This window comes from Marmota marmota, unplaced genomic scaffold, assembly GCF_001458135.2.
Source record: "Marmota marmota marmota unplaced genomic scaffold, marMar, whole genome shotgun sequence".
NCBI lineage: Eukaryota > Metazoa > Chordata > Mammalia > Rodentia > Sciuridae > Marmota > Marmota marmota.
The window spans coordinates 40,440,211-40,467,303 of NW_026000037.1; the positions used below are offsets into that span (position 1 = coordinate 40,440,211).

Consider the following 27,093-nt stretch of genomic DNA (forward strand, 5'->3'; position numbering starts at 1 on the left):
AATGAACTTCACCTTGTCTTTCAATACCAATATTCTAATATTTAGCAAGTTTTGCTGGTTTTCTTTGAAACTCTTTCATTTTCTGCCTGTTTTTAAAAAAGAGAATGGGATAAACATGCCTTTCTTATCAAACTCTTTGTGTCCACTAGATGACTGCAGGAGAGACTGTTATTGGTTCAACAAAATCTATTTTATCTTCCTCTTTAGGTATAGAGCAAGATGTACTTCCCAGACTCCTTTGCAAGTAGGTATACCACATGACCAAATTCTAGCCAATTAAATGTGAGAAAAGATGGTCACTACTTCTGGGTCCTGCATGCTCCTTTCTCCAATGGGTTGACTGGAACGGTCACCCCAGACTAAGGGCCACACACAACAGGTGGAACAAACTTTCTGTCCACTTCTCCCCTTCCCCCAACTAAAGTGTCCTTCCCAGGTGGAACAGTTGACTCACTGTTAAGTGAGCAACTATAAGCTTCCACTGTGTTTAAATCATTATGCATTTTGGGGTCAACATATTAAGGCAGCCTGGCCCATATTAATGTATTTAGAAACTCATATAACAGCACAGAGGTATTCTTATTTCTTCAATTAGAACCTGTATATAACTTGTATTTAAAACATTACCATGTTTGCTTTTTCCTTACAATACCATATTCATTAAAATCTACTTGAAGATATTTAAACATTTTAAAATTAATTAGCCCATTTAAGGTGACAAATTGGATGCATTTACCCAGATTTCTCAATACACACTATTTAAATTTTCTTCATTTCTGATAACTCTTCAGGTTTTCTCATGTGGTTACTTTCACATGGAGTGCATTCTGCATTGTGGAAGAGCTTGTACTCAGTATTATGTCAATATGGACTTTTTAACCATTTCTCTGTAAAACACAGAAACCTTCTCTAGACATTTTCACAAGACTTAAATGATAAAATTATTTGATGGTTGGATAATATTGATGATGGATCACAATAGGATACATACAAAACAGATCTATAAGTAGACCAATAAAATAATGAGGTTTCAAAATGACCCCCACTATTGTGTTTAACTATAATGTGTGCATGTTCGTGCAAGTGCACACACATACACACACACAGAGTCATAAATAAAATAAAACTAATCCAGAACTATACATCCAAATAAGCACTATCTCCTACAAAATGGTCATTTTGGAAGTCTTATAATAAAAACAATTTTTTGGAATCCTTCTTTTGAGGAAATTCAGTATTTTATATTTATACTTCATCTCTCTTTCTCTCTCTCTCTCTCTCTCTCTCACACACACACACACACACACCTACACACACACACACAATTTCCAAATAATATTACCCAGCATGACCAGTGAACCATCATATTCATGAGAAACATATATTTTAATTATTTTTTTTTCCTAAAAATCAGTTTGGTATGAATTCACTAATAAGTGAGAAAATAAAGACAAACATTTCCTTTTCCTTTTGAAGGCCCTTTTCTCCCTTGAGAATTCAATGCCATGCTTCATATTTTCAGAGATCATCATCATTCTTCCCAAGAACACTCTGTTACTCTTTAATTATAGAACTTCTGTAATTACTGGAAACACAGACCCACAAATCAATTCATCATACATGTTCGGTTAAAGGAAAATAAAATACAAAAACATCTATATGTCTCACCTCCCATCAAACCTGTGCTTCAGGAAATCAAAGAGGGCTTTCTGCATCATGTCTGTTACCTTTGCAGAGGTGAGAAAAAAAGAATGAGGCAAACACACGCAGAGAGAGAGGTCAAAAGTGAGAGAGGTGGAAGGGAGGGCACTATGTCCCAGCAGAGACCTTATCACAGCCTAAGGGAGGTTCCCAGGGAAGGTGCTTTCCATGCATCAGGAAGTGCAGTTGCCAATTTCCCCCTTGGTCCTCCTCCAGAGTGCTGAGGAATCAATCAGCAGTGTTCATCATCCCAAGGCAAACCTTCTTCCCCTTTCCCTTATTAGCGGGTAGAACTGCTGCCAGGAGACAGCAGGCTGGCTTTGGTCTGGAGTGCTGGCCACCCTGAGTTGTGCTTGCCTAAGGCAGGGCCTGGGCCCAGCTGTCCTGCTTGCTAGTCTGTGCAGTTGCTGCAAGTTCTCCATAACCAGGGCAGACCTTTGTTCTGTTCATCACTCTGACATTTCTAACCCAGAGGAAGGCAGAGAGATGGAATTCTTAGATCTGCTTCAAGAGATTAATTAATTCATTCAACCAATGTGCAGTAAGTGCCTACTGTGTGAAGACATTGTCCTAGGTTAGTGGAAACGGTGTCTTGCGGGTTGCCTACCTTCAGATTCAAATGTCACATCACACCTGTTTTGTACCTGTGCTAACTCAAAGCCCAGAAAGCAACATCTGAAATGTCATGTATTTAAGTCTCTACTCTGTCTTGTTTCATAGTACTGTTTAATTCATCTCTAGGGTTCAGTAATGTTTTAATTTTTTTTTTCTATATCTGTCCTTAAAAACAAATAAGCCTAAAAAACATTCGGTGGAATAAGCCATAGTGTTATTTACCCAGTAGGGTGAAATTGGTTGGTGCTTTCAGTGTTTGGGTTTTCTGGAAGACTGCTTATCTATTCCCTTGTGCGGATCATTCTCTATTGTTTCTAATAATAATGGGAATGATTGAGACAAATACAGTCCTTTTATTTGAATTTAATGCAGAGCAAATCTTTTACCAGAACTTCCCATTATAAATGATTTGAGGGAGACTATTTCTAAACAATGTAATGCATAAAGATGAGACGTGTGCAAGAGAGGAGAGAAAGGACAAAGGGTCACAGAAGCCCCATGTAGTGCCACCCGCCTTCACATCCTGAGAGCTGGCTTCCATTAGTTCTTACATAATGAGACCCTGGAGGAGCAAGTGCACAAAGGACCATGTCCTGGGTTCTCTGTCAAGAACTGAAGAGTAACAGATGATATTTGTACCTCATAACCTTTCAGTGACGGCCCCACTAACACCACCGGACGCATTGATGGCACAACATCGTAAGGAGGAATGTGCTCCGTCTGAAAGAGATGATTCAACATGCGTGACAAGGTGAGGCTGAGCACGCCTCCTCCATAGCCACAACATTCACAGTTCTTGGGTTGAGCCATTAATGATAACCAAAGGTCCCCACTGGGGAGGCTCAGCCCTTACTTTATAGCTATGTGGGTTACTGAGATGGAGATTGCAGGCATGTATGTACAGGAGCCTTAACAGTAAGTTTAAAAAGGAAATACAACTTACCACTTTTTGCTTCTGTTTTGCTAAAAGACAACAATGAGAGCCATATCAAAATACGTAATCTCTGTAAATGATAGTACATGAGTTAACAGAGGGATGAATGTACCGTTGGTCCTTAGTCATCCTTATTGCTTCCCTATCACCCCTCTGGGGAGCTCTGCTCCTTTATTTCATTCTGGACATGTCACTTTTGAAGACACATGAGAAACAGGTAACTCTCCCTGTATAAATGACCTTGTATCCTGATTTTGAGTTGGTGGGGTGGCGGAAGGTTTTGGCTCCCCATTAACCTCTAGGTTGTTCCAGAGCCGAGCACAGCACACAGTTTGGCTGAGGACAGCTGGTCAAATAAAACTTGACACAAAGAAGCAATAATGATTTGAGCAAAAATGACCATCACCTCAATCTTGTCTGTTTATAACTTTGGTGAACCATGAGATAATTCTTCAAATGTTTTTTGGCCATTTTCTGGAACACTAATACTTTCTTTCTACCATGTTGTTTTTAAACTTCAAATCCATTGGTGACTAGTTATTCCTGGTTTTTCTTGTTTGTAATAGTGAAAAGCTGCCACACCCTTCAAAGCCCAGCAAATGGGCTAGCGAAAGGACCAGGCAGGCCCTGTTACTCTGGGGGATAACCTGACATGTAGTTGGGTTCACAGTCCTAGAGATCAGGAAGGATTCATATGAACAAGGACCAGAGCCCCAGAATTGCTTCAGAACCAATCCAGTTTTGACACGCATCAATACAGCCTTGGACCTACCATTCTGAAATGGTACTGGCAGATGCCTTAACGCAGTGTCAATTCTGGGCCAGAATGACATTAGCCTACAGGAATCAGAGGATGTGATGGAAGAAAAATTCCTGGGTGGTTATTTCCATAATTCCCCAAAGCAAAAGGAATTCCTGATTGAGCTGCCACTGTCCTTTCATTAATATTAGTTCCAGGGCTCAACTCTCTGCTGTCCAAATAGGCAAAAGGGGTCATCTGGGCCCTACTTCATTCTCTGCTTTAACCCTCCCAATCTCCAGCTGTACCAATACATCCTAAAGTTTCACATGGAGACTGATCACAGCATTTCCTTGAGTGTCCAACTTGTTAACTTTTCTGTTGGCCCTTAGCATCTTAAACCTTGTTGGGTTCTTGAGTAGAGTAATGAACTTGTTGTAAATTGGTTTACATAATGAATAGTTATTACCTCTGGTGGTGGGGCAAATAAGAGTTTTTGAGATTATATTTTAATGATCTAAATTTTTAGGTCATTAGTATTCTTTAAACATATCACCATAGAAAACAACTGAGCAATGAAATATTATATAAAAGACCCTGAAAACCAAGCCTTTAACTGATTTCAAAATTAATAAAAATGCTTGCATGTATATTCCAATATTTAAAAAGGAATATATTCCATTAAAATAATTTAACTAAACCCCTCACCTGTTGATGTGGGAGTTGCTCGAAATGTCCCTGATACCATTTCCCCAAGACTTGATGAGGAATTTCCACTTGATTTCCTATGAGAGAGAAAGAAACTCCTCAGACTCTTGGAAAATAGAACTTGAGAGTATTAAAAAAAAAAATCTTGGCCTTAATTATACTAAATAATTCAAAGCACACCAAATCCTGCTAGAAAGCAACTTCAAGAATCTGTTCAAATGTTTTCTTTGACCTCATTTCTCAGAGGAAGAGGAGAACTAATAGTGGCCTGGAAATACTTTGCAAAAGTTATTGAATGCAGAAATTAGGCAAAAGAATCCATGGCTGGAATGTTCTGGTGAACTGCTTTGCTCACCCCATACCAGTCACCAGGTACCAGTCAGATGTCAACACAGCTCAAAACAAGCAGGAAGACCTAGAGCAACAATTTCTTCTTAAAAGTGATCATGGAGCTATGCGTGGTGGCACACGCCTGTATTCCTAGCAGCTTGGGAGGCTGAGGCAGGAGGATGGCAAGTTCAAAGCCAGCCTCAGCAAAGGCAAAGCACTAAGCAACTCAGTGAGACCCTGTCTCTAAATAAAATACACAATAGGGCTGGAGATGTGGCTCAGTGGTCGAGTGCCCCTGAGTTCATTCCCTGGCATCCCCCCACCAATAAAAAAAAACAATTATGGGGGTTCAGAGTTAACAACTCACTATAAGGAGTTCTTGTTATCTGTATCCTGATAACAATAGTGTCCTGTTGGGTGCTTTGGAAAATTTCCTGAACCTGTGGAGGCCTGGGGAGCTGAGCTTCTTACTTCTCTGATGTTCTTGCCTTTCAATACTCTTGAGTATGACCCCGAAGGTCCCCCCATTTGATTCTTCATTCTGTCCTTGTCACTCACTAGTTGTGGGACCTTGGCACATACAGCATGTCTTTGAGCCTTAGTTTTCCCATCTATAGATGCAGGAGCTCCCTACTCCTTACAAGGGGATATAAAGGTAAAACAGGATACTGAGTGTGAGCTCATGGCTTTATTACGGCTCCTGCCACAAAGTGATCTTTTAGTTAAAAAATCCATAATGATATTATGGATTAATAATAATAGTTACAACAAAACTTTGACGATAGTAACTCCTTTATTTATTTAACAAATATTGATTTTGTATCTGAAATATAGAAGCTAGGGATACAACAGTGGAAGTGAGGGACAAAATTTTTTCTCTTTGTATGTCACTGTATAGTAGGAGATGTCAGTGCTACACAAAATAAATAGGTAAATATAAGACAATTCTGAGAGTAATAAGTGAAAGAGAAAAAAAATTAAGTCTGGGAAAGGATTAGAAACATGGGGAAGGGGTGGGTATAGTTTTAAATATGGTGGACAGGAAAGGGGTCATTGCAGAGGTGATATTTAACAAAGATTTGAAGAACATGAAGGAGTGATCTGATGGAAATGTGAAGGAAAGGGTTCCAATGAGAGGGAACAGCAAGTGGAAAGGTCCTGAGACAGAACCATGCATCCCTGGGTGAGTTTAAGGAGGAACATGGAAAGCAAAATAACTAGAGAAGAGGGGGCAAGAGGATTCACAGTAGTAGTTTAGGCATGTTACACATTTAAAAGATTATGATTAAAAGTGGAGTTAACTGTACTTGTATGATCTATTACCATTGAAAATTATTCCCATTAGGACAAAAGCAAAAGAGACCCTAAAACCCAGGAGAGTTTTTAAAATAACAAAAGATTCAATGGAAAATGGAGGTTGAGGGTCAAAAGAAAAAAACAATTAATTACTTCTATTTCAGGGCTTCTGAGGAATTATAATACATCAATCCTTTAGTTCAAGCTGCAACACATACAGGCAAGAGTGGGAGGAGGATTTTTTTTCTCTCAAACTGTGCTTATATTCCTGGGACTTGTAGCCACCTGCCCTCTGAGGCCTACATAGCTGCTTCATTAGTTCACGAGAGGCTGATTCATCTGAGCTAGACAGGGTCTTCGCGCCATTTCCAGGAGATGGCTGATACTTACAGAAAGCTCAGGTGGAGAGGGGGCTACGGGTGTCCATGCACCATCACATTCGGCATCCACTTAAGAAAGAGTCTTTGAAAGTGAACCAAGAAAAGCCACGATGGCAAGTCAGGTCAGCTCGCACTTGTTCTGAGCAACGACTGCCCACTGTGACTCTCACAGAGGAGAGTTTTGAGTTCTGAGGAGGGTTTGCTGAGGCCGCAGAAAACCATCTCTACTGTGGCATTTGTGTGGATTGCAGGGGTGCTGGGCTCCAGCATATGCAAGGGGTCCTGGGAAATCCGAAACCTTTTCAACTTCAGAAATACCCCATGCAGACAAGTATCTTTTAAAGCATATATTTTTAACTTAATAAACAAGCAAATCTAAAAAAAAAAATCATCTAATTTTCCTACAAGAAAGAAAGAAAAAGAAAGAGCAAGCTAGTTTACAGACAAGATGGGACCTTACCCTCCGTGAAAACGTCCTCGTTTCTGTTCTTGCTGAATCCGTATGTTCTCCAATCTGAGTGGACTTGGGATGAAGCCAATCTCACAGCCCTCTTTCACCAGCCTTCCTATCCACCAATCATTGTTGTATTTCTGGAATGCAGAAGGAAAACTGCTATCAATAGTAATTCACTTATCTTCACATTCCAGGAATTAATTTCAGGGGACCAGAAAAACAAAACACTATTCATATGATATACTATATTATATTGTATCTATGACATACAAATACTATTTATATCACACTATACTATTTACATTACAGTAAATATTTTAGGTTCATAGACTAAAGCAGGGTGCTGCAGATTTTATTCTGCAAAGGCCCAGATAGTAAATATTTTAGGCTTTGCAGGCCATATGGTCTCTGCCATAACTACTTGAATCTGCTGTCCTAATGTGCAGTTTTTATTACTATAGCAGACACAGACAAATATAAACAAGACAGCATGGTTATGTTTCAAAACTTCTTTTCAAGTAAGGCAGTGGGCCAGCCTCAACCTGTGGGCTATAGTTTGCCAACCCTTACCAAAGCCAAGTCCTTCCCTTTGGATTCCTTTGTTCCTTGTCAAGAAGCCCTAGCTTAGATATTAACCCCTGGCTCAGAAAAGTAACTGGCAAAGATTTTCTCCCATTCTGTAGGCTTTCTCTTCACACTCATAATTGTCTCCTTCGCTGTGCAGAAGCTTTTTAATTTGATGTGATCCCACTTATTGATTCTTGGTTTTATTTCTTGAGCTTTAGGTGACTTATTAAGGAAGTCAGTCTGTGCCAATACGTCAGAGTGTTGACACTATGTTTTCTTCTAGCTGTTTCAGTGTTTTTGGTTTAATTCCTAAGTCTTTGATCTACTTTGAGTTGATTTTTGTGCAGGGTGAGAGATAAGGATCTAGTTTCATTCTTCTACATATGGATATCCAATTTTCCCAGCACCATTTATTAAAGATTATCTTTTCTCCAACATATGTTTTTGTCAAGGATTGAATGACTGTAACTATGTGAATTTGTCTCTGTGTCTTCTATTCTATTCCTTTGGTCTTCATGTCTGTTTTAAGGCCATGACCATGCAGTTTTTATTACTATAGCTCTGTAGTTAATTTGAAGTCAGGTATTCTGATGCCTCTAGCATAGCTTAAATAGCTTTGGCTATTCTGAGTTTCTTATTTCTCCATATGGATTTTAGGGCTGCTTTTCATTAGAATTCAAAAATCTTAATATCACCAAAACAAATAATCCAATCAATAAATGGGCAAATGAACTAAACAGACATTTCTCCAAAGAAGAAATACAAACAACCAACAAATACATGAAAAAAAAGTTTAGTTTCCTTAGGAATCAGAGAAAGGCAAATCAAAACAACACTGAGATATCATCTCATTACAGTTAGAAAGGCAATCATCAAGAAAATAAATAATAATAATTGCTGGAATGGATATGGGGATAAAGGTACACCTATATATCTCTGGTGGGACTGAAAATTAGTACAACCACTTTGAAAAGCAGTATGGAGAGTCCTCAAAAGACTGGAATGGAACCACCATGTGACCCAGTCATCCCATTCCTTGGAATTTATCCAAAAGATCTAAAAATGGTGGCACATGCCAACTAATATAAGCAGCACAATTCACAATAGCCAAGGTATGGAACCAGCCTAGGTATCTGTCAGCAGACAAATGGATGAAGAAAATATGGTATATCTACATTATAGGGTTTTACTCCATCATTAAAAAAAGAATGAAATTATGTCATTTGCTGTAAATGGTTGGAACTGGAGAACATTATGCTAAGTGAAATAAGTCAGTCTCCTGAAGTCAAGTCAAATGTTTTCCTTCATGTATGGAAGCTAGAGAGAGGAGAGTGGGAAGGGGAATATTTTTTTTTCAAAAAGGGGGGTGTATCACAAAAATAGATGGGTGTCCAATAGAGCAGAGGGAGGGGATGGAGAAGGAGGGAAGGGCATGGGGATTTGTTGGGGAATGAAATCTATCAACTATGCTATGTGCATGTACGAATTTACCACAATGAACTATATATATGTATATATATACAGATGTACACATATACATACATATGTATATACCCATATATAATTCACTGATTAAAATAAATATAATAGATGGGCAATCCAGAGTAGTGCCAGTGGATATAGGGAGGGTAAGAGAAGGTACTGAGGAATGAGATTGATCAAATTACATTATTTTCATGTACAGATATAACATAATATATCCCATTCTTATGTATAATTACAGTGCACCAATTTAAAAAAATTAAAAAGAAGCCCTAGTCAATTCTTCTGGAATACATTTTATCAGGCAAAATATGAATCAATGTAAATGGAACTACAGAAGCCAAGAGAGCTATATCTCAGATGAAATACATCCAATACTATGTTATTTGCTAACAGCTGTCAGGTAAAAATTTCATGATACTATATGTAGTCTACTCTATTTCAAATACAGGTTTCAAATTAGGGTCCATCTTATTATATGAAGAAAAAGAAGTCTACTCTTATAAAGTCTGAGCCTATTTTAGATCTGTAGGAAGAATTTTTGGGAATAATCTTCAAATGGCCTGAAGCCAACAAGAACTCCACAATTTCCACTCAAATAGGCTTCATGACATGTAAACTTGAGACACAAGTCCACACAAAGGTTTCAACCAACATGGGGCAAGACACAGTCAACGGACCTTATTTGATGTGTCAGCAAAACTGCATTTGTAATTATTGATTTGCTGAATCCTGAGGCAGGAGGCAATTTAGTCCAAGCCACCAGCCTCAAGGGAAGGTTTCAACTAGGTCATTTTTAGAAAAAAAGATATCAATTCTATTATTTAAACCCTCTAGAGATGAATATTCCCAAACCTTCCTTCATTATCTTTACCAGTGTTGAAAAATGTGTGTGTGTGTGTGTGTGTGTGTGTGTGTGTGGTGTGTGTGCTGCGTGTATTTCAAAAGGCAATAACTACATGTAGGATGATTTGCTAAGCTTAGAGAAATGCAGAGTTACATGTCTATGATACTGACACATTTGAAGGAAGCACGGATGGTTTCCTTGGATCTTTACAGCATGAAATTCTGAGTAACTTTGAGTAATTCTGAGTAACCATCTCACACGCAAAAGAAAATGACAGGGTAGGAGCTGGCCTTTTATTATGCACACAGCTCCTGTAAGAGGCACGTAAGGCATGAAGTATGAGCCTGCATTGAAAGAAACGTGAGCTGACCTGATAGAAAAACCTTAACAATGAGGTCTTGGTTTTCCTCACTTTCCGGTCTTTTATTTCAGGATAACAGGCCTGAAATAACAAGCCTGTTTATTTTGTAGTTAAGAAAAGGCAAGTGGACCCTTTTAGAATCTTTGGTGTATAGGTCTGGAATTTAAATTTTACTGTGGTAGGGACAAAACAGAGCATGAGTCATCGTTTCCTAGGGCTTAAGTTATTTCCTGAAATTAAGTTAGCCCACTGGAATACTAATTTGTTAAATAGTACCCAAGCGATCTTAAAGGGCTTCCAAAAATGTTTAATCAAACTCCCCAAAATGTAGGAAACAGCTTAGGCTGAGGCAGAGTCTGACTCAGCGAGGGGGCAAGTTCTGTGAGCTACTTGGTAGTAAGTCACGATGTGAATCCAAGAGCTTAATTCACTCATAATTTGGCTTGGGGGGCAACAAAGTCACTTTTCTCTGCATGCAAGATTTTTCATTACTGAGAAAGTACTTAGAAGGGTGCCTAAGAGATGGCTGTCTAGGTGACAGATGAGACAAAAGATTATGACTTGATGACAGAAATGTGTTTGTGTTGTTGATATTCCTGGAGCTTGTGCCAGCTTTCTGGAAAGGTCACCTTAGTGTTGTTCCAATCTTTTTCAACTTCATTCCCTAAAAGGATTAGGATATTCTCTTTCTAAGATCTTTTTTTTTTTTTAATCTGATTTTTCAAGAACTGAAAACAAGCGGCTCTGGTCTACGTAGGATTACCAGGTCAATACCACACATCAAATGCCAGAGAAAGTCCCTGATTGAAGGTATACAGACCTAAAAGCAACCAACAGGACAAGAGAATATTGATATTAGAATATTGATCAAGAGGAGCATGAAGCCTCCAAACTCAAAGTAATGATAAGGAGATAGAAACATTAATTACCCTCATTTGATCAGTACATAGTATCAATGGATCACACTATACCTGATAAATATGTACCTGATAAATATGATATTAATCTAAAACTTCAAAACAAATGTTAAGGAGATAGAAATGTTAACTATCCTGATTTGATGGCTACATATCATATACATGTATCAAATGATTGCACTGTGCTCCATAAATAAGGACAATTGAAGTAATAATTAATAAAAAAGAGAAATACTGATAGAATGTAGAAAAGCGATCAAGTACAGCAGTGTTAGAATATTTCTTTTTTTTTCTTTTTAGTTGTCAACGGACCTTTATTTTATTTTTTTATATGCAGTGCTGAGAATCAAACCCAGTGCCTCACACATGCAAGGTAGGTGCTCTACCACTGAGCTACAATCCCAGCCCCCTCAGAATATTTCTGTGAGTGTGTGTGTGTGTGTGTGTGTGTGTGTAATATGGGAGAACTTCCCTTATTTTTTAAAGTGTTGCTTCTCCTTAGAAACACTGGTAGTTGGCAACTAATGAACATGGTTTGTTCTTTTTTTTTTTTTTGGTATTTGGGATTGAACTCAGGGGCACTTAACTACTGAGCCACATCCCCAGCCCTTTTGTATTTTATTTAGCGACAGAGTCTTATTGAGTTGCTCAGGGCCTCCCTAAGTTGCTGAGGCTGGCTTTGAATTCACGATCCTCCTGCTTCAGTCACGTGGGATTACAGGCGTGCACCATTGTGCCCAGCAACCTTGATCATTTTTTATGGAAATGGTGAGATAAAATCAACTTAACCAATCTTACGCTGAGGTGCATGTTTCAGGTCAAGGGTCCTTGTCTTCTAGGTAAATGTGGGTATCCTCACCTTGTCCACCATGGAGAAAATGGAAGTCATGAAGTTGATGTCCCTAGTTTCCCATTCCACAGGCTCTATGCCCACAGTCATCTTTTTCCTGAATGTAACTTAACAAGTGCTCCTCTTTCAAGGTCTTTCCCTCCACTCTGGGTCTGAAGCCCACCCTTCTTGCCTACTCAAAAATTTTACCCCTTGGCCCATCTCTCCTATCCACATCTCCCCCTCAGTTGTTAATATCAACATATGTAGATGCTCCAGCAGCTCCCACTGTGAAAGAAAACCTCCTTTGACCTGGACCCTCCAAAGTCTATAGGCTGGTCAGTGTTAACCCCCTTGCAAGCACTGTCCATACATGCTAACCCATTTCTTTATGCCCCCTTGTCTCCTCACTACATTTTGTTTAGCTTCCATCTCCACAATTCCACAAACAATGGTCCCATTGACCTCCATGCTGCTGAACTAGACTTACAGAATGCAGAGTTTCAAAGACAATGATTTTCAAAAAGGATTATATGTTTGCACATCTCATTTTTGACTGGGGGGGGGCAAGTAAGGGCAGTTTGGACTCAGTGATGTTAATTGATGTATTTATGTTTATCACATTCTTTGGGACCTCCATTCTCAGGTTTCACTTCATTGTTCTTCCTTCATGCTCACTTTTCTTTAAGATTCTATTTCTCACCTCCAGCAGAGCTAGTGGAGATTATCGAGTGGAAACACCCTCCAATGGATGCCCCTCCCCATTGGGAAATTCTGTACAGAACAAGGAAGTTCAAAGAAGATGAGGCTTTCCACCAGACTCAGCCCAAGTCTCGTGTTCATCTTCCAGATGTTGTCTCCTCCCTTCTTCTCTAGTCCCTCTCTTGGTCATCCCTTTCCCTTCCAATTTATTTTACAGGGTTAAACACCTCAGCATGGAAAACAAACAAATCTTCCTCATCCTGAAAAGCAAAACATGTACAGCAAATTTTAAAAAGGCTTCCACAGCCCTATGCTATCTTCCCCTAGCTAAAAACCATTCTTCTTTCAACCCAAAGCATTTAGGGAAAAAACACAATTACAATTTCTATTATCTGGCCTCCACATGATGTGGGTAAGGACTTTTCAAGCATCTTTACAGGAACTTTCACAACACCCCAGATCCAGTGCATCTAAGAGCAAATTCATAACCATGTTCACCCTTGCAACAAATCTGCTCCCCTCTCCATCTTCTCTGCTTTGATAGCTGATACTAGAGGCTAATGCTATCTTATATCCTTCCAAGCAAGCCAGAAAAACTGGTCTTCATCCCTCATTTCTCTCTCCCTTATTCTTCACCATGTGCAATCTCCATACTCTATTTGCCCCTTAACTCTCTCTCTCCAAGCCACTCCCTATCTCCATCTTTTCTGCTAACACTACTGTCCAGCCTCCAGAATGTCTTGGCAGGCCTATGCCCTGCTCCCTTGCCCACTGGTGTTACTCTACTTACAAGATTGGTTATATCTGTCCTTTATTTCCAGTTTCTCTTTAGCCTGCTATGTGGTAATAAAGACCAATCTTCTCACCATGGCCCAAGAGATCCTTTTAAAAATCTGACTCTTGCCTCTCTGATCCAGACCTTACTCTCATATCACTTCTACCACTGCCCTCCAACCATAATTCCACCAAGTGCCCAGCCCTGTCCCAGCCTGGACTACCTCAAGTTTCACCACTTCTGTAGAGCTTTATGATCCCCTGACCTTCTTCCTCCCCTACGAGATGGTCCTTCCACCTCTTCCTGTGGGCTTCCACAACATCAATCAAATTTTTTATAATAGAACTTGTCATTCCATGCAGAAACTATGAATACTTCTCTATCCCTCCCATCAGACTCATAGTTCTCTGTCCATGGGGATGGTGATCCTTACGCCTGATCCCCCAATGCCTAGTACAATGTCTGACATGAAGTAGAATTTCAACATACCTGGTTTGAGTAAATAAAAAAGTTTGATGTCACTATTCTGCCTTTCTAGATTTGAGGCCTGAAGTCTTCCTTGCATTATTCAATTCCTGAAGTGCTGTTTCCCAGCATCCTCTGCTATTTTTTAAAACTCTAACATTATCTTCTAATGATGACATACTCTGGTGTTAATTCCAAAATCAGTTCATAGGACTATTACCCAGTGTCTATGATTATAACATCCCTTATGAATAGTCCCATCTAGGTAGGTGCTGTGATACCAAACTTATGATTCCCTAAGCTGGATCCATAGATCAATGGCTCTATAGCCACACAGACTGATTAAAAGATGGTTTGGGAAGTAACTCAATGGTGCAGTGCTTGCTCAGTATGCATAAGATCCTAGATTTGATTCCCTAAATTGTTTTGTCTTTTTAAAAGGTAACCAGAGAACCTAAGGTCTGTCCTAGATCCATCCTATGATTTCAAGGATGGACCAAGATCCAATGTTGTAAGTACATGACAACACCAGCAATGAGCACACGCTCCTGCCTCTCACTGAGACTGAATGCATGTAGAGGGCCCAGAGAATTGAATGAGGCACCTCACTAGCAGCTCCTCAGTTCTCCTCATTGGTGAGTTTAGCTCAGAGTTGATTTCCAGCTTTGGTTTTATGGCAGGTGAAGAGATGCAGTGTGTCCTACATTTACCTCTTTAATGTGTAGAAAGTCCTTGGCATCAAAGGAGATGGCTGTGCTTGGAACAGGCACATCCTCATCCAGAGCTCCACAATAGCTCACATTCGTCTTCACGGCAAAGGCTACGGGTTTGGACTAGAGACAGAACCGCAAAAGAAGGAGTGAGAGAGGGAGGAAGAGAGACGAGCAGTTTTCATATTGCAATGTATCATAAGATGATTGATGGTACCAGGCAGCAAGGGAAATCACTTTCCAGAGAGGGATTCTCTTAGGTTTTATATTCCCAGGTCATATCAAGAAATCTGCAGAGTTGACTCTGAAAATGATTCAGTCCTACCAGCCCCATCACTTTTCCTCTCCTGTAGTACTTTCCAACATCCCAAATAAAGAGCTGTCCCCTAAAGTATTAGGGAGGATGGACAGAGGTGGGGACAGTCTCCGCATTGTACTCTAGTCATAAAAGTTATTTCTTTTAAACAGTAACAAACATCCTCCCACCTAAGGTTGCAGGAAATATGTTCTGGGTATTTTTTAAAGGGTTGGGAAGTTGGTAAGGTAAGTATTTTTGAAATAACCTCATATCTGAAAATCAATAAGATCTCATGCAGGAGAATACCTTGTCTGACAGGGGAAAAAGGGGCCAGTCTGGGTGAAACCCAACAGACAGGGCTCTTCATTCATTCCTTCCTAGCTTACAAAAGCTGGTTCTCAAACTCTTCTTATACAAATTCTTAAAGCATTCATGAGTTGGTGCAACCTTGAAGGGGCAAATCAAGACACCAGTCTTAGCTAATGGTGCTGCCGTCAATATCTGGGTGACCATAGTAGCCACAAAATTGATTCCAAAAGAGAATTTTAAAACATAAATTAGCCACATATGAGACACAAGGTTCCTGAAATTCTGGGCTGCTTTTTTACTAGTTCATTTATTTGCATAGGGAATATGGCTGGGGGTCAATGGTTGAGACAGGACACAAGTTAGAGTCTCACTGATGTCCACAGAAACCTCACAGGACTTGCTGAAAACAGAGCACAGATCTATAGATGTCAAAGCTAACAAAGACATCTCAGGCACCTGTATCATTTTCTTGTTGCTCTCTAAAAGATTTTATTGTAAAAAGAGAAAAGGGAAAGAATTCATTTTATTTGGGCTTGAGTTATTCTTTTTAAAATTAGAAAGGCTAAATCAACGAATCCTTGGAGTCTGTCATAGTGAGCAAAAGGAAAGGCTGGCCATGAGTTCTATTTTTTATGTTGCTACTGTAGATGAAAATTCATTTGACAAAAGGGTCAAAGGAACAAAGGAAAAAAAAATAGAATGGGAGATTGCTAGTGATTCTCCTGGTTCTAAAATTCAACCATGGAATCTATTCTGTGTTGTTTCCTATGGGTCTACCGGGAGAGGAGTATCTGAAGGTCTAATCTGGTAATGGCTTTCATCACACATCTTTGCTGCTTCTGTCTGAGTTGTTTGAAGTGTGAAACTTAGCCAGGTGTGGTGTTGCACACCTGTAGTCCCAGCTACTCAGAAGGATGAGGCAGGAGGATGGCTTGAGCCCAGATGTTTGAGAACAGCCTGGGCAACATAATGAGACCCCATCTCAAAACAAACAAAACAAAAGGAAAGTTCTGGACTTCACACTGAACTTGAGATGGAAGATTGAAACCTAGAGCGAGAAGAGGAGAGAAACCAGTAGGGAATCCACAGAGCTACAGTACATGCGTGGCTTGTAATAAAGGCTATGTAACAGACAAGGGGAGGTGGTCAAGATGGCGGGGCACAAGCCGGTACCTTAGGAGGCTCTCTGCCAACACTAGGCATGGCAGGCTTGATATTGCCACATTGCTAAGTTACAAGATGACAAAGAATTCACCATCAAACCAAACATAAAAGGATGAAGGGTCTCAGGAAATGGCCCTCTGGGAATGTTACTAATCTATCTTACAAGTGAATGGTCCAGAGAGGTTAACAATCTGGAGCTTTATCATAATGATCAGAAAATGATTATTCTAGAGTAACAATGTAAGGCAGGGAAAGGCAGCTGACAGCTGCTGAGCAACTGTCAGTTTTTGAACCAAAGAAGGGGAAGAAAGTCACCTTTGCTCTCTCAAGTTGGATAGCCGCTTGCTGTTCTCTCTCCTGTCGAATTGCTTCCCGATCCTCTTCCAAAGAGACATCGGAGTCAGACGGCCTGCTTGTGTAGGAATCCGCTGAACCCTGGAAAGAGAACACAGAAAGGTTTAAGTGAGGTGATGTGTAGCTTAACTGTCATAGGCATAACAGTATCCTGGGGTGAGTTCCTTTCATTTGCATAGAATCTGATGCACGCACTCTGAGCCTTATTGCAGATATAAATTTAGATGGCAGAATATAATTATGCATCTGAGTTATTTGGAAGGTAGCAATGTTGTGAAGGGAAATATTTTGAATAGATTAAGTGCTGGGAAGTAAACTGCAAAGAAAACGATGCGATGTTCAGCCCCAATTCTAGTTTAGTGCTATCTTTATAGTAAGCCCATACTCATTTGTGGAACTGAGGTTTCTTTCATTCTCTCCTTTGCATATACTGAACATCTCAAGGAAAAAGAGGCTCAGTTATTATAGGAGCTAAATCCTACCTGTATCTTGGGTTACAGATCATCAATTTGTCTAAGATTTCAACACAGCATAGCAGCATCCTACATTAGTAAAGTGACTTTTCCAGTTTCAAGGTCAACACCATTGAAATCTTTCACTATTAAATTTTCAACCATTGTTCTACACCAGTCAGTATGTAGTTAATATGGACACTGAGAAGAAAAACATTTTGAGACAGAAACAGGGGTGTTCTCAGTTGAAGCCCATGCCCAGAAGGCCTATTTGATCAATACTAACATCTAGCCTGACTCATGTGGTCGGGGGCTGGAGATGCTCATGCCATAAGGAGAGAGGAATTCCAGAGCAGTAAGTTAAAGTTATCTGCCCCACCCCCACCCCCACCCCAAATAAACAAGCCTGGAGGCTTATCTTCTGGCAGCTCAAGGAACATAGTCACTCTTACAATTCCTTCAGCTGGCATTAGAAGTTGATATTTGCATAGATGATGACATTTATACAGCAGAGGTATTGGTAGGACAGCTGTACTTGGCACATTTCATAAATAGATCTATGTATTTATGACAAGCATAGATCTATCCACATAATGGAGAACTGCAAAAACATTAAAATAAATAAAACATTTTAAGAAATAGTTGACTGGCCCTTTGAAAGTTTTTCTAAACTTGGAAGTGTTTATTGTGGGTCTGTGGGGGTAGCTTAGCAGTAGATCTCTTGCCCAGCATGCACAAGGCCCTGGGTTTGATCCCTAATACCATAGGAAAAATAAAAAACAAAAATGAAAAACATGAAAAAGAAAAAACAATGTTTATTGTGAATTTGCTGCCTATGGGGGCACCTTTGTCTCTCAGTAGAGAGCATCATTCCAGCTATGGTGGTGTTTCCTATAATAGAAAAACCCCAGTACAGATATTCTGGCAGCCTAGAAGAACAACTCTCAGTTAAAGGTTTTATCAGCGTTCTCAAGCAAGCCCAGTTTTACACTGTGACTTTGGAACACACTTCTGAAAACTATGCAAGTTACTGGATTACTCTGAGAAAGTCTTCTTCTCTATAGAAGAGGGACATTGATTGCCTACTTCACAGGATTAAATGGAATAAGATACAATGAGGCACTAATGTTTATTGAGTGCTCACTGTTGCACCCGCATGGGGCTAGATGCTTTGCACACCTTATCACTCTGAATCCTTGCAGCAGTGAGGAAGCTGAGATGTCAACTTGATTAGTTCAATCATAAAGCCAGCAGCAGGTTCAAAGTCCATGCTAAGCAGGCACACAATAAATTATCTTTCTTATCTCCATGTCCTAATACCAACATTTCTACATCGACTTAAAAGAAGATCTAAGAAATTATATTCATTTTTCAACATGTACAATAGCCCATCTTGAAATGTAGCCATTCTTCTTAACTGTATTTGCTGCATAGAAAGCATGCTGTAAATTTGATAACTGCAATGTGTCCAAATTCATGTATGGAATTTAGCACTTTTGAAAGTGTCCTTAACAGAGGAAACACATTTGTTAATAAAATTATAATCAATTCCTCTGTGCAAATCTACAGGAGAAAAAAAAAAAACTGAACCTACCAAAGGGATAAATGTAGACTGATCCTTACAGATGCATTCATTAGCTAAAAGGATATCTACCTTGAAATCCATTAACACAGTGAGTTCTCTCAGAATATATATTTTTGTCCAAAGTTATATACACCTGTATAAAATCCAGGCTAAGAGAGAAAGGAAGTGATGTTTCTAAAATATGTATGGAAAGAATTTGGAGTCGGTCCTTGGCAATGCTTTGCCGGCAGTATGGTCCATGGAGCTGCCCATTCTTTTTTTTTTTTTTTATTGGTTGTTCAAAACATTACACAGCTCATGACATATCATCTTCCATACATTTGATTCAAGTGGGTTATGAACTCCCATTTTTTACCCCAAATACAAGTTGCAGAATCACATCGGTTACACATCCACATTTTTACATAATACCATATTAGTGACTGTTGTATTCTGCTACCTTTCCTATCCCCTACTATCCCCCCTCCCCTTCCCTCTCATCTTCCCTCTCTACCCCATCTGCTGTTGTTTAATTCTCTCCCTTGTTTTTTTTTTCCCCTTTCCCCTCACAAACTCTTATATGTAATTTTGTGTAACAATGAGGGTCTCCTTCCATTTCCATAGTTTCCCTTCTCTCTCCCTTTCTCTCCCCCCACTCATCTCTGTTTAATGTTAATCTTTTCCTCATGCTCTTCTTCCCTGTTCTGATCTTAGTTGCTCTCTTTATATCAAAGAAGACATTTGGCATTTGTTTTTTAAGGATTGGCTAGCTTCACTTAGCATAATCTGCTCTAATGCCATCCATTTCCCTGCAAAATCCATGATTTTGTCATTTTTTAGTGCTGCGTAATACTCCATTGTGTATAAATGCCACAGTTTTTTAATCCATTCATCTATTGAAGGGCATCTGGGTTGATTCCAAAGTCTAGCTATTGTGAATTGTGCTGCCATGATCATTGATGTGGCAGTATCCCTATAGTATGCTCTTTTAAGGTCTTCAGGGAATAGACCGAGAAGGGTGATAGCTGGGTCAAATGGTGGTTCCATTCCCAGCTTTCCTAGGAATCTCCATACTGCTTTCCATATTGGCCGCACCAGTTTGCAGTTCCACCAGCAACGTACAAGTGTACCCTTTTCCCCACATCCTCGCCAGCACTTATTGTTGCTTGACTTCATAATGGCTGCCAATCTTACTGGAGTGAGATGGTATCTTAGGGTGGTTTTGATTTGCATTTCTCTGACTTGGAGCTGCCCATTCTAACGTGTTGGATCAGCTCCCCTGAGGACTCTGGACCACAAAATGATTACAGTGTAGAAGCCAGGAGGAAGGCACTTGCCTTGTGTGGGGGAAAAGAATAGTGACTATAATTCACAAGAAAGCAGGCTGCCTGCTGGAGCAATGAGTCAAACAGCTATCAAACATACGCAATCCAGCCTTGCTACCAGGAGATGGCTAATTTCCTGAAACTACCTTAATGACTTTCAAATCCTGGCATTCAGTCATCTCTGAGCACAAGAGAAGCAACTCAAGGACTCCTGCAAATACACTTTATTTTGAAATGTGAACTACACTGCAGGAATCCCAAAATTACTTAATAAGTTCTACCATGGCCAAATGGGAGCAGAAGTTTCTGTTTACGTCCCTATTTCTAAGAATATTGATGGAGAGAAAAATAAAGCACTGTGATATCCAGTTTCATAATTAGTATTATATTACCACAACATTCATTCGGTTTCTTTTTCCAATGTCATCTATATTTCTTTGAATATGAAAATCATTCTGGACGTCTCTCAAAGTCCCAGTGATAGCGGAGGCCCAACATCAAGAGCCCAAATTTGACCCATGGACATAGTTCTGCTGGTTCCGTGATGATTTGGTTTCTTGCTTTTATTTGTTGTTTTTAAAATATTATTTCAACCAGTTAAAAAGAGTACAAATATGTCTCAGAAGAAAGAAGGGGAACGATAGGAAAGGATCTGGGCCAGAAAAATGCTCATAGACTTCTCGATCTCCAGAAGCAGGGGCCAAATAGATTTCTATTGTGTATAGATTTAAAAAAGAAAAGGATCTGGTTGTTCACAGAGGCAGAGGGGGAAAGAAGGGCAAGCCAGCAACAGGGAAGCCAAGAGGAGACCTCCTGAACCAGAACAGAGGAAGGACCTGGAAAGAAGAGGAGGCTGAGGCAGGCTTGGTGAGACTGGGACGGTAGGGGGGGGTTACCCAGAGGTCTGAACAGACTTTTAATGATCAAGAAAAGAGAAATGGCAAGAAGGAAATAAGGCCTAGATGCTAACAGGACAGAACCGAGGACGTGAAGATCAGTAGCCCTGGCCACAGCTGGAAAATGCAGTCCCATGAGCTTATGATTGTTCAGAAATTCATTTCATAAAATGGTTGAGGAGTGATTTACTCAACTCATCCAGTGATCTAAAGTTGGGCTATTGACCCATCGGTGCAAGAGGCAGGACAGTGACTAGGCCCTCAAAGGTTCTTAAGCAGATATCATTGAAGGTCTCATCTTCAAGCTTCCAAGGAGACAATCAAACCAATTGCAGACTTGGAGCCTCCAATGAATAGAATATTTATATATTTATATATAGAGAGGATATTATATAGTTTCTATATAAAGACATAAATGTGTGTGTGTATACATATATACACACAAACATGAAGAAATATATAAAGAGACTTTCAGCAAGTGTGAGTGTCTGTGTGTATGTAAGTTATTTTAAAAATTATAAAAAAATGCATTGTATCCAGGCTCGGTGGGTTGGGCTTGTAGTTCCAGCAACTCGGGAGGCTGAGGCAGGAGGATAGCTTGAATCCAGGAGTTCCAGGCCAGTCTGGGCAACACAGCAAGCTCTCGTGTCCAAATAAATAAATAAACACAATAAAGAATGCATCCTAGTGAACATCAAAAGAAAGAAACACATACCTTTCCATTAACATAAGGCCCACACTCTTTTTCACTTGAATTCAATTTGAAAAAAAAAAAAAAGATTCTAGCCTTATTCCTTTCATGAACTTTTGAGTATGAAATACAAAATGCTGACACAATCATTGGAAAATCCTTCTATTGCTGTTTCCAGGTAGAAAACAGATGATCTCTGGTCAAACAATGGAAGAGCTTCACATTCACAGGGTGTGTGAGCAGCCCTAGGCTTTGGTTGCAGGCAGTGCTGGGTTTACACTGTCACCAGCTCTTGTTGGCAGTGGATATTGGGTAAGTTATTTTAAACTTCTGAGTCCCAAATTCCTTCCTTTGTAAACATGGCTAACAATGTACCCACTGCAGAGTTTCTGGGAGTTTGATTTGAGATAAAACATCATTTTTTTATAACTATCATGGGGAAAATTCAGGAAATGTAAACAATTAATCTTTGACTCCCTAATTAAAGTTTGGCAGCTTTTCAACAATAATTTTTTGGTCATTCGAGAGTTCTAGGATATAGATCTTTTTTAAAAAAACAGTTTTATTGAGTTATAATTACATAGTATAAAATTCACATGTTTTAAGTGTACAATTCAATGATTTTTAATAAATTTACAGAACATAATTTACATACACCACACTCTAAAATTAGAACATTTCTATCATCTCAAAAGAAACCTTGTGGGGCTGGGGTTGTGGCTCAGTGATACAGCACTTGCCTAGCATGTGTGAGGCACTGGGTTGAATTCTCGGCACCACATATAAATAAACAAAATAAAGGTCCATTGACAACTAAAAAAAAAAAAGAAAGAAAGAAAAGAAACCTTGTGCCCATTTGCAGTCACTCCCCATGCTCCTCTCTACACTCCGGTATCCACTTTCTTATCTTATCCTTTTAAAGCTGAAACAAATGTTCTCTTTTTAGGAATAACTTTCAAGTGTATATGTATCATTGAATTAAAGCCAGGAGAAGGGAAGTCTACAAATGTTTGGTTTCAAAATACAATAATAGTGGATCAAAATCTTGCTATTGTTGGGACTGTTGGCCTACGTCATCCAACAGTGCTGGGTCTCTCACTAACTAGCTTAGCTGTCCATTCACAAAACACTGACCACCTTCCAGACATCATAAGAGCAGTGACAAGAGAGAAAAGCTAGAATTTTCCAAGATTCCTTTCCCATATGCAAAATAGGAATGAGATCCTTTTCCAGGATTATTTTGGGGAATAGATAGATAACATAGATACACATAGCGCACAAGCCTTGTGCTGGTACTCATACCAGTGCGGTTAAACAGAACTTTCTTCAATGACGGAAAGTTTTGGTGACAGACACATGTGATCATTGAGCCACCTGAAACGGGACTAGAGAGACTCAGATACTATTGAAAATTTTAACTTAATTTTTTAAATTGAAAAGTTTTATTTCCTTTTAATGAAGTTTAAACATTCATATATTGCTGTGTTTACCCTACTGGAAGGTGCAATAGAAGAAACTCAAAAGTTTCTCTTCTGGATCAAACAAGTGAATGTTAAATTTGGTATAAATTTAGTACTGTAATGATTGCATTGAGTGGACTGAGCACTGGGAGAATCCCATCACTCCAGGTGGGCGTGAGCCTGCTTCTCCTCACTGAGCTTACAATAATTCAACTATGCACTTTTCCACAGTGGAGAAGGAACACAGCCCTTTCTTTCTTTCTCTCTCTCTTTTTTAAATTGATTCTTTTTCGCTATACATGACAGTAGAATCCATTCTGATATAATTATACAACCATGGAATATATCTTATTCGAATTAGAATCCCAGTCTTGTGGATGTATACAATAGTAAGATGCAGTTGGTGTATTCATATATGTACATAGAAAAAATATATCAGATTCATTCTATTGTCTTTCCTCCCTCTCTTCCTTTCACTCTCTTGATCTAATCTAATGAACTTCTATTCTTCTCCTCCCCCACTTATTGTGGGTTAGCATCCACCTATCAGAGAGAATATTTGACCTTTGTTTTGGGGGGATGGGCTTATTTTGCTTAGCATAATAGTCTCCAGATCCATCCATTTACTGGCAAAAGTCACAAAGTCATTCTTTTTATGGATGAATAATATTCCACTGTGTATAGATACCACATTTTCTTTATCCATTCATCTGTTGAAGGGCACCTTAGTTCCATAGCTTAGCTATTGTGAATTGAGTTGCTATAAACATTGATGTGGCTGCATCACTGTAGTGTGCTGATTTTAAGTCCTCTGGGTATATGACAAGAAGTGGGATAATTGGATCAAATGGTGGTTCCATTCCTAGTTTTTTGAGGAATCTCCATACTGCTTTCCATAGTGGTTGCACTAATTTGTAGTCCCACCAGCAATGTATAAATGTATGCTTTCCCCCACATCCTCGCCAACACTTATTGTTAGTTGTATTCTTGATAATTGCCATTCTAACTGGAGTGAGATGTAATCTCAGTGTAGTTTTAATTTGCATTTTTCTAATTACTAATGATGTTGAGCACTTTTTCATATATTTGTTGGCCATTTGTATTTCTTCTTTTGAGAAGTGTCTGTTCAGTTCCTTTGCCCATTGATTGTCTGGATTATTTAGGTTTGGCAGGGGATTTTTTGGTGCTATTGTTTTTTGAGTTCTTTGTATATCCTGAAAATTATTGTTCTGCCTGAGGTGCGGGTGGCAAAGATTTTCTCCATTCTGTAGGCTCTCTTTTCAGCTTTTGATTATTTCCTTTGCTGTGAATAAACTTTAGTTTGATGCAATTTATTGATTCTTGATTTTATTTCTTGTGCTTTAGGAGTCTTGTTAAAGAAGTCAGTTCCTGAGCCAATATATTGGAGTATTGGGCCTACATTTTCTTCTGGTATGTTTAGGGTTTCTGGTATGTTATGAGTTTTGTTTTGTTTTGTTTTGTTTGGCACAGGGGATTGAAGCCAGGGGCACTAAATCACTGAGCCTCATCCCCAACTTTTTTTTTTTAATCTTTTATTTAGAGGTAGGGTCTCACTAAGTTGCTTAGGTCCTTCCTAAGTTGAATTTTGTGTAGGATGAGAGATGGGGATCACATTTCATTCTTCTACATATGGATTTCCAGTTTTCCCAGAACCTTTTGTTGAAGAGCCTATGTTTTTCTCCAATGTGGGTTTTTGGCACCTTTGTCTAGCATGAGATAACTGTATTTATATAAGTTTGCCTCTATATTCTATTCTGTTCCATTAGTCATCATGCCTGCTTTGGTGCCAATACCATGCTGTTTTCATTACTATAACTCTGTAGAATAATTTAAGGTCTGGTATTGTGATGCCTCATGTTTCACTTTTCTCAGTAAGGATTGCTTTGGTTATTCTGGGCCTCTTGCTTTTCAAATGAATTTCATGACTGTTTTTTCTACTTCTATGAAGAATGTCATTGGAATTTTGATGGGAATTGTTTTGAATCTGTTACCCTTTTGGTAGTATGGCCATTTTGACAACATTAATTCTGCCTATCCAAGAACATGGGAGGTATTTCCATCTTCTGAGGTCTTCCTCAATTTCTTTCTTCAGTGGAACACAGACCTTCCTTGATGACTTTCTCAGAGTTCCCAGGGTAGCTGGGTGAAAGCCTCAGACCCAAGGGTGCCCTCAGGGTTCTTAGGCAACCTTTATCTTTACAGGTCCACCCCCACCTTTCTGGCAAATAATCTTTTTTCTCCTTCACGCCCTTCACCAAGCAGGTGTAGAGCTCTTTGCTAGTGGACCCACTAAGGTCCCCACTCCGTCTCAAGTACATAGACCTGTAGAGTGCGGGGCACAGCAGGACCTCTAGTTTGTAGAAAGAAAGATGCAGACCCCATCAGAATCTATCTTTGTTTCATGATATCACAGTATTGGGTAACTGGTTCACTGACCAAGGTGGTGCTTAATTATTGCGATGTTAATCATTAACAACCCCATCCTCATAACATGGGTTGCTTTTTAAAAGTGTGGCTTTCCAATGCCTTAATCCAGAGCCCTGGATAATGCATGCATTCCCAGCACCCTAGCAGAACAAGGAATGGTTGAAATTATATTTCTGAGATGACAAGTTAATACCAATCTGAGATTATGGAAAGTGAACTGCAGAGTGCTTTTCAAAAGATATGTTTTACTATTTTTGAGTTCACAAGCTATCTCTAGACTATAAGATTTTGGCTTGTGATTTCTTTAAACTTCTACCTAAATGATATGGTTTTTCCTCAACATTTTAGATACTGGTGATGATTCTAAGGTACCTGTAAGAGTTTTCTTTTTAAATGTAACTCCTCCAATTGTGTGCTCACTACTGATTTACAAATTACCTCATAATTAAAGGGTAATTATATACAAACACACATTTTAGTAAAAAAGTAAAGCACAAGATTTGTATGAATGTTCTCATAAATAGAATACAAAGTAGTGGGTTCTATCATAATGATTTTATATGATTTATTTAAAAGGAAATAATGATCATTTAGAAAAGTTGATAACTTATCCTGCGTGTTGTGCTGACTGATTTCAGACAGGTATTTCTCTCAAAGGTCATTCATGAAGATAATAGCAGAAGAATTTTAATTGACTTCCACAAGTATAAGGAAGCAGGTGACAGAACTACCCAGACAGAAATGGAAGGGAATCTATACCAGCCATGATTATTTAGACACTTCTGGGAAAGAAGCTGAGATGCAGCCACCAGTGGATTTGTAAATTAAGCTGAGACGGGAATTTAGGATAAAGACAGAGATATAGCCAGGTGTGATGGCACATGCCCATAATCCCAGCGATTGGGGAGGCTGAGGCTAGAGGATCACAAGTTCAAGGCCAGCCTCAGCAACTTAATAAGACCCCAAGCAACTCAGTGATACCCTGTCTCAATAAATAAATAAATAAATAAGAAGGGCTGGGGATGTGACTCAGAAGTTAAGCATCTCTGGGTTCAATCCCCAGTACCAAGGGGGGCAGGCGTACTGAGTCTCAAAGGAAATATCCGCAAGTCATTGAGTTGCAGAAAGCACGGCTGTAAGTCTTGAGCAACATGTCCTCTGCAGTGCCCATATAAAATGAGGGAAATATGCAACTACAGGGAAAATTGGCATGAAACTGTGCATCTCCACCCTGCCTCAACTCCAGCCTGGCCCCTAACTACAACCTCTCTATAAGTATCGGACCCCTAACTCAAGGAGAGGTTTCTTACTCTCGAGATA

At 39.3% G+C, this 27,093-nt stretch overlaps 1 protein-coding gene across 5 annotated transcripts in view; it reads right to left on the reverse strand.

Annotated features, from left to right (window-relative positions):
• Positions 1 to 27,093, reverse strand: part of Cacnb4 (calcium voltage-gated channel auxiliary subunit beta 4) — a 261,511-nt gene that overhangs the window by 30,733 nt on the left and 203,685 nt on the right. For 3 of the 5 annotated variants that reach the window (XM_015479177.2, XM_015479178.2, XM_015479179.2), the window contains 7 exons: positions 16,899 to 17,018; positions 14,813 to 14,935; positions 7,164 to 7,294; positions 4,698 to 4,774; positions 3,260 to 3,279; positions 2,956 to 3,036; positions 1,669 to 1,727 (listed from right to left, as the gene is read on the reverse strand). In XM_015479177.2, coding sequence (XP_015334663.1) covers positions 1,669 to 1,727; positions 2,956 to 3,036; positions 3,260 to 3,279; positions 4,698 to 4,774; positions 7,164 to 7,294; positions 14,813 to 14,935; positions 16,899 to 17,018 — 611 coding nt within the window. Of the gene's footprint in view, positions 1 to 1,668; positions 1,728 to 2,955; positions 3,037 to 3,259; positions 3,280 to 4,697; positions 4,775 to 7,163; positions 7,295 to 14,812; positions 14,936 to 16,898; positions 17,019 to 27,093 lie in introns of those variants that run through there. The other 2 variants (XM_048812261.1, XM_048812262.1) reach the window with 2 other exon arrangements.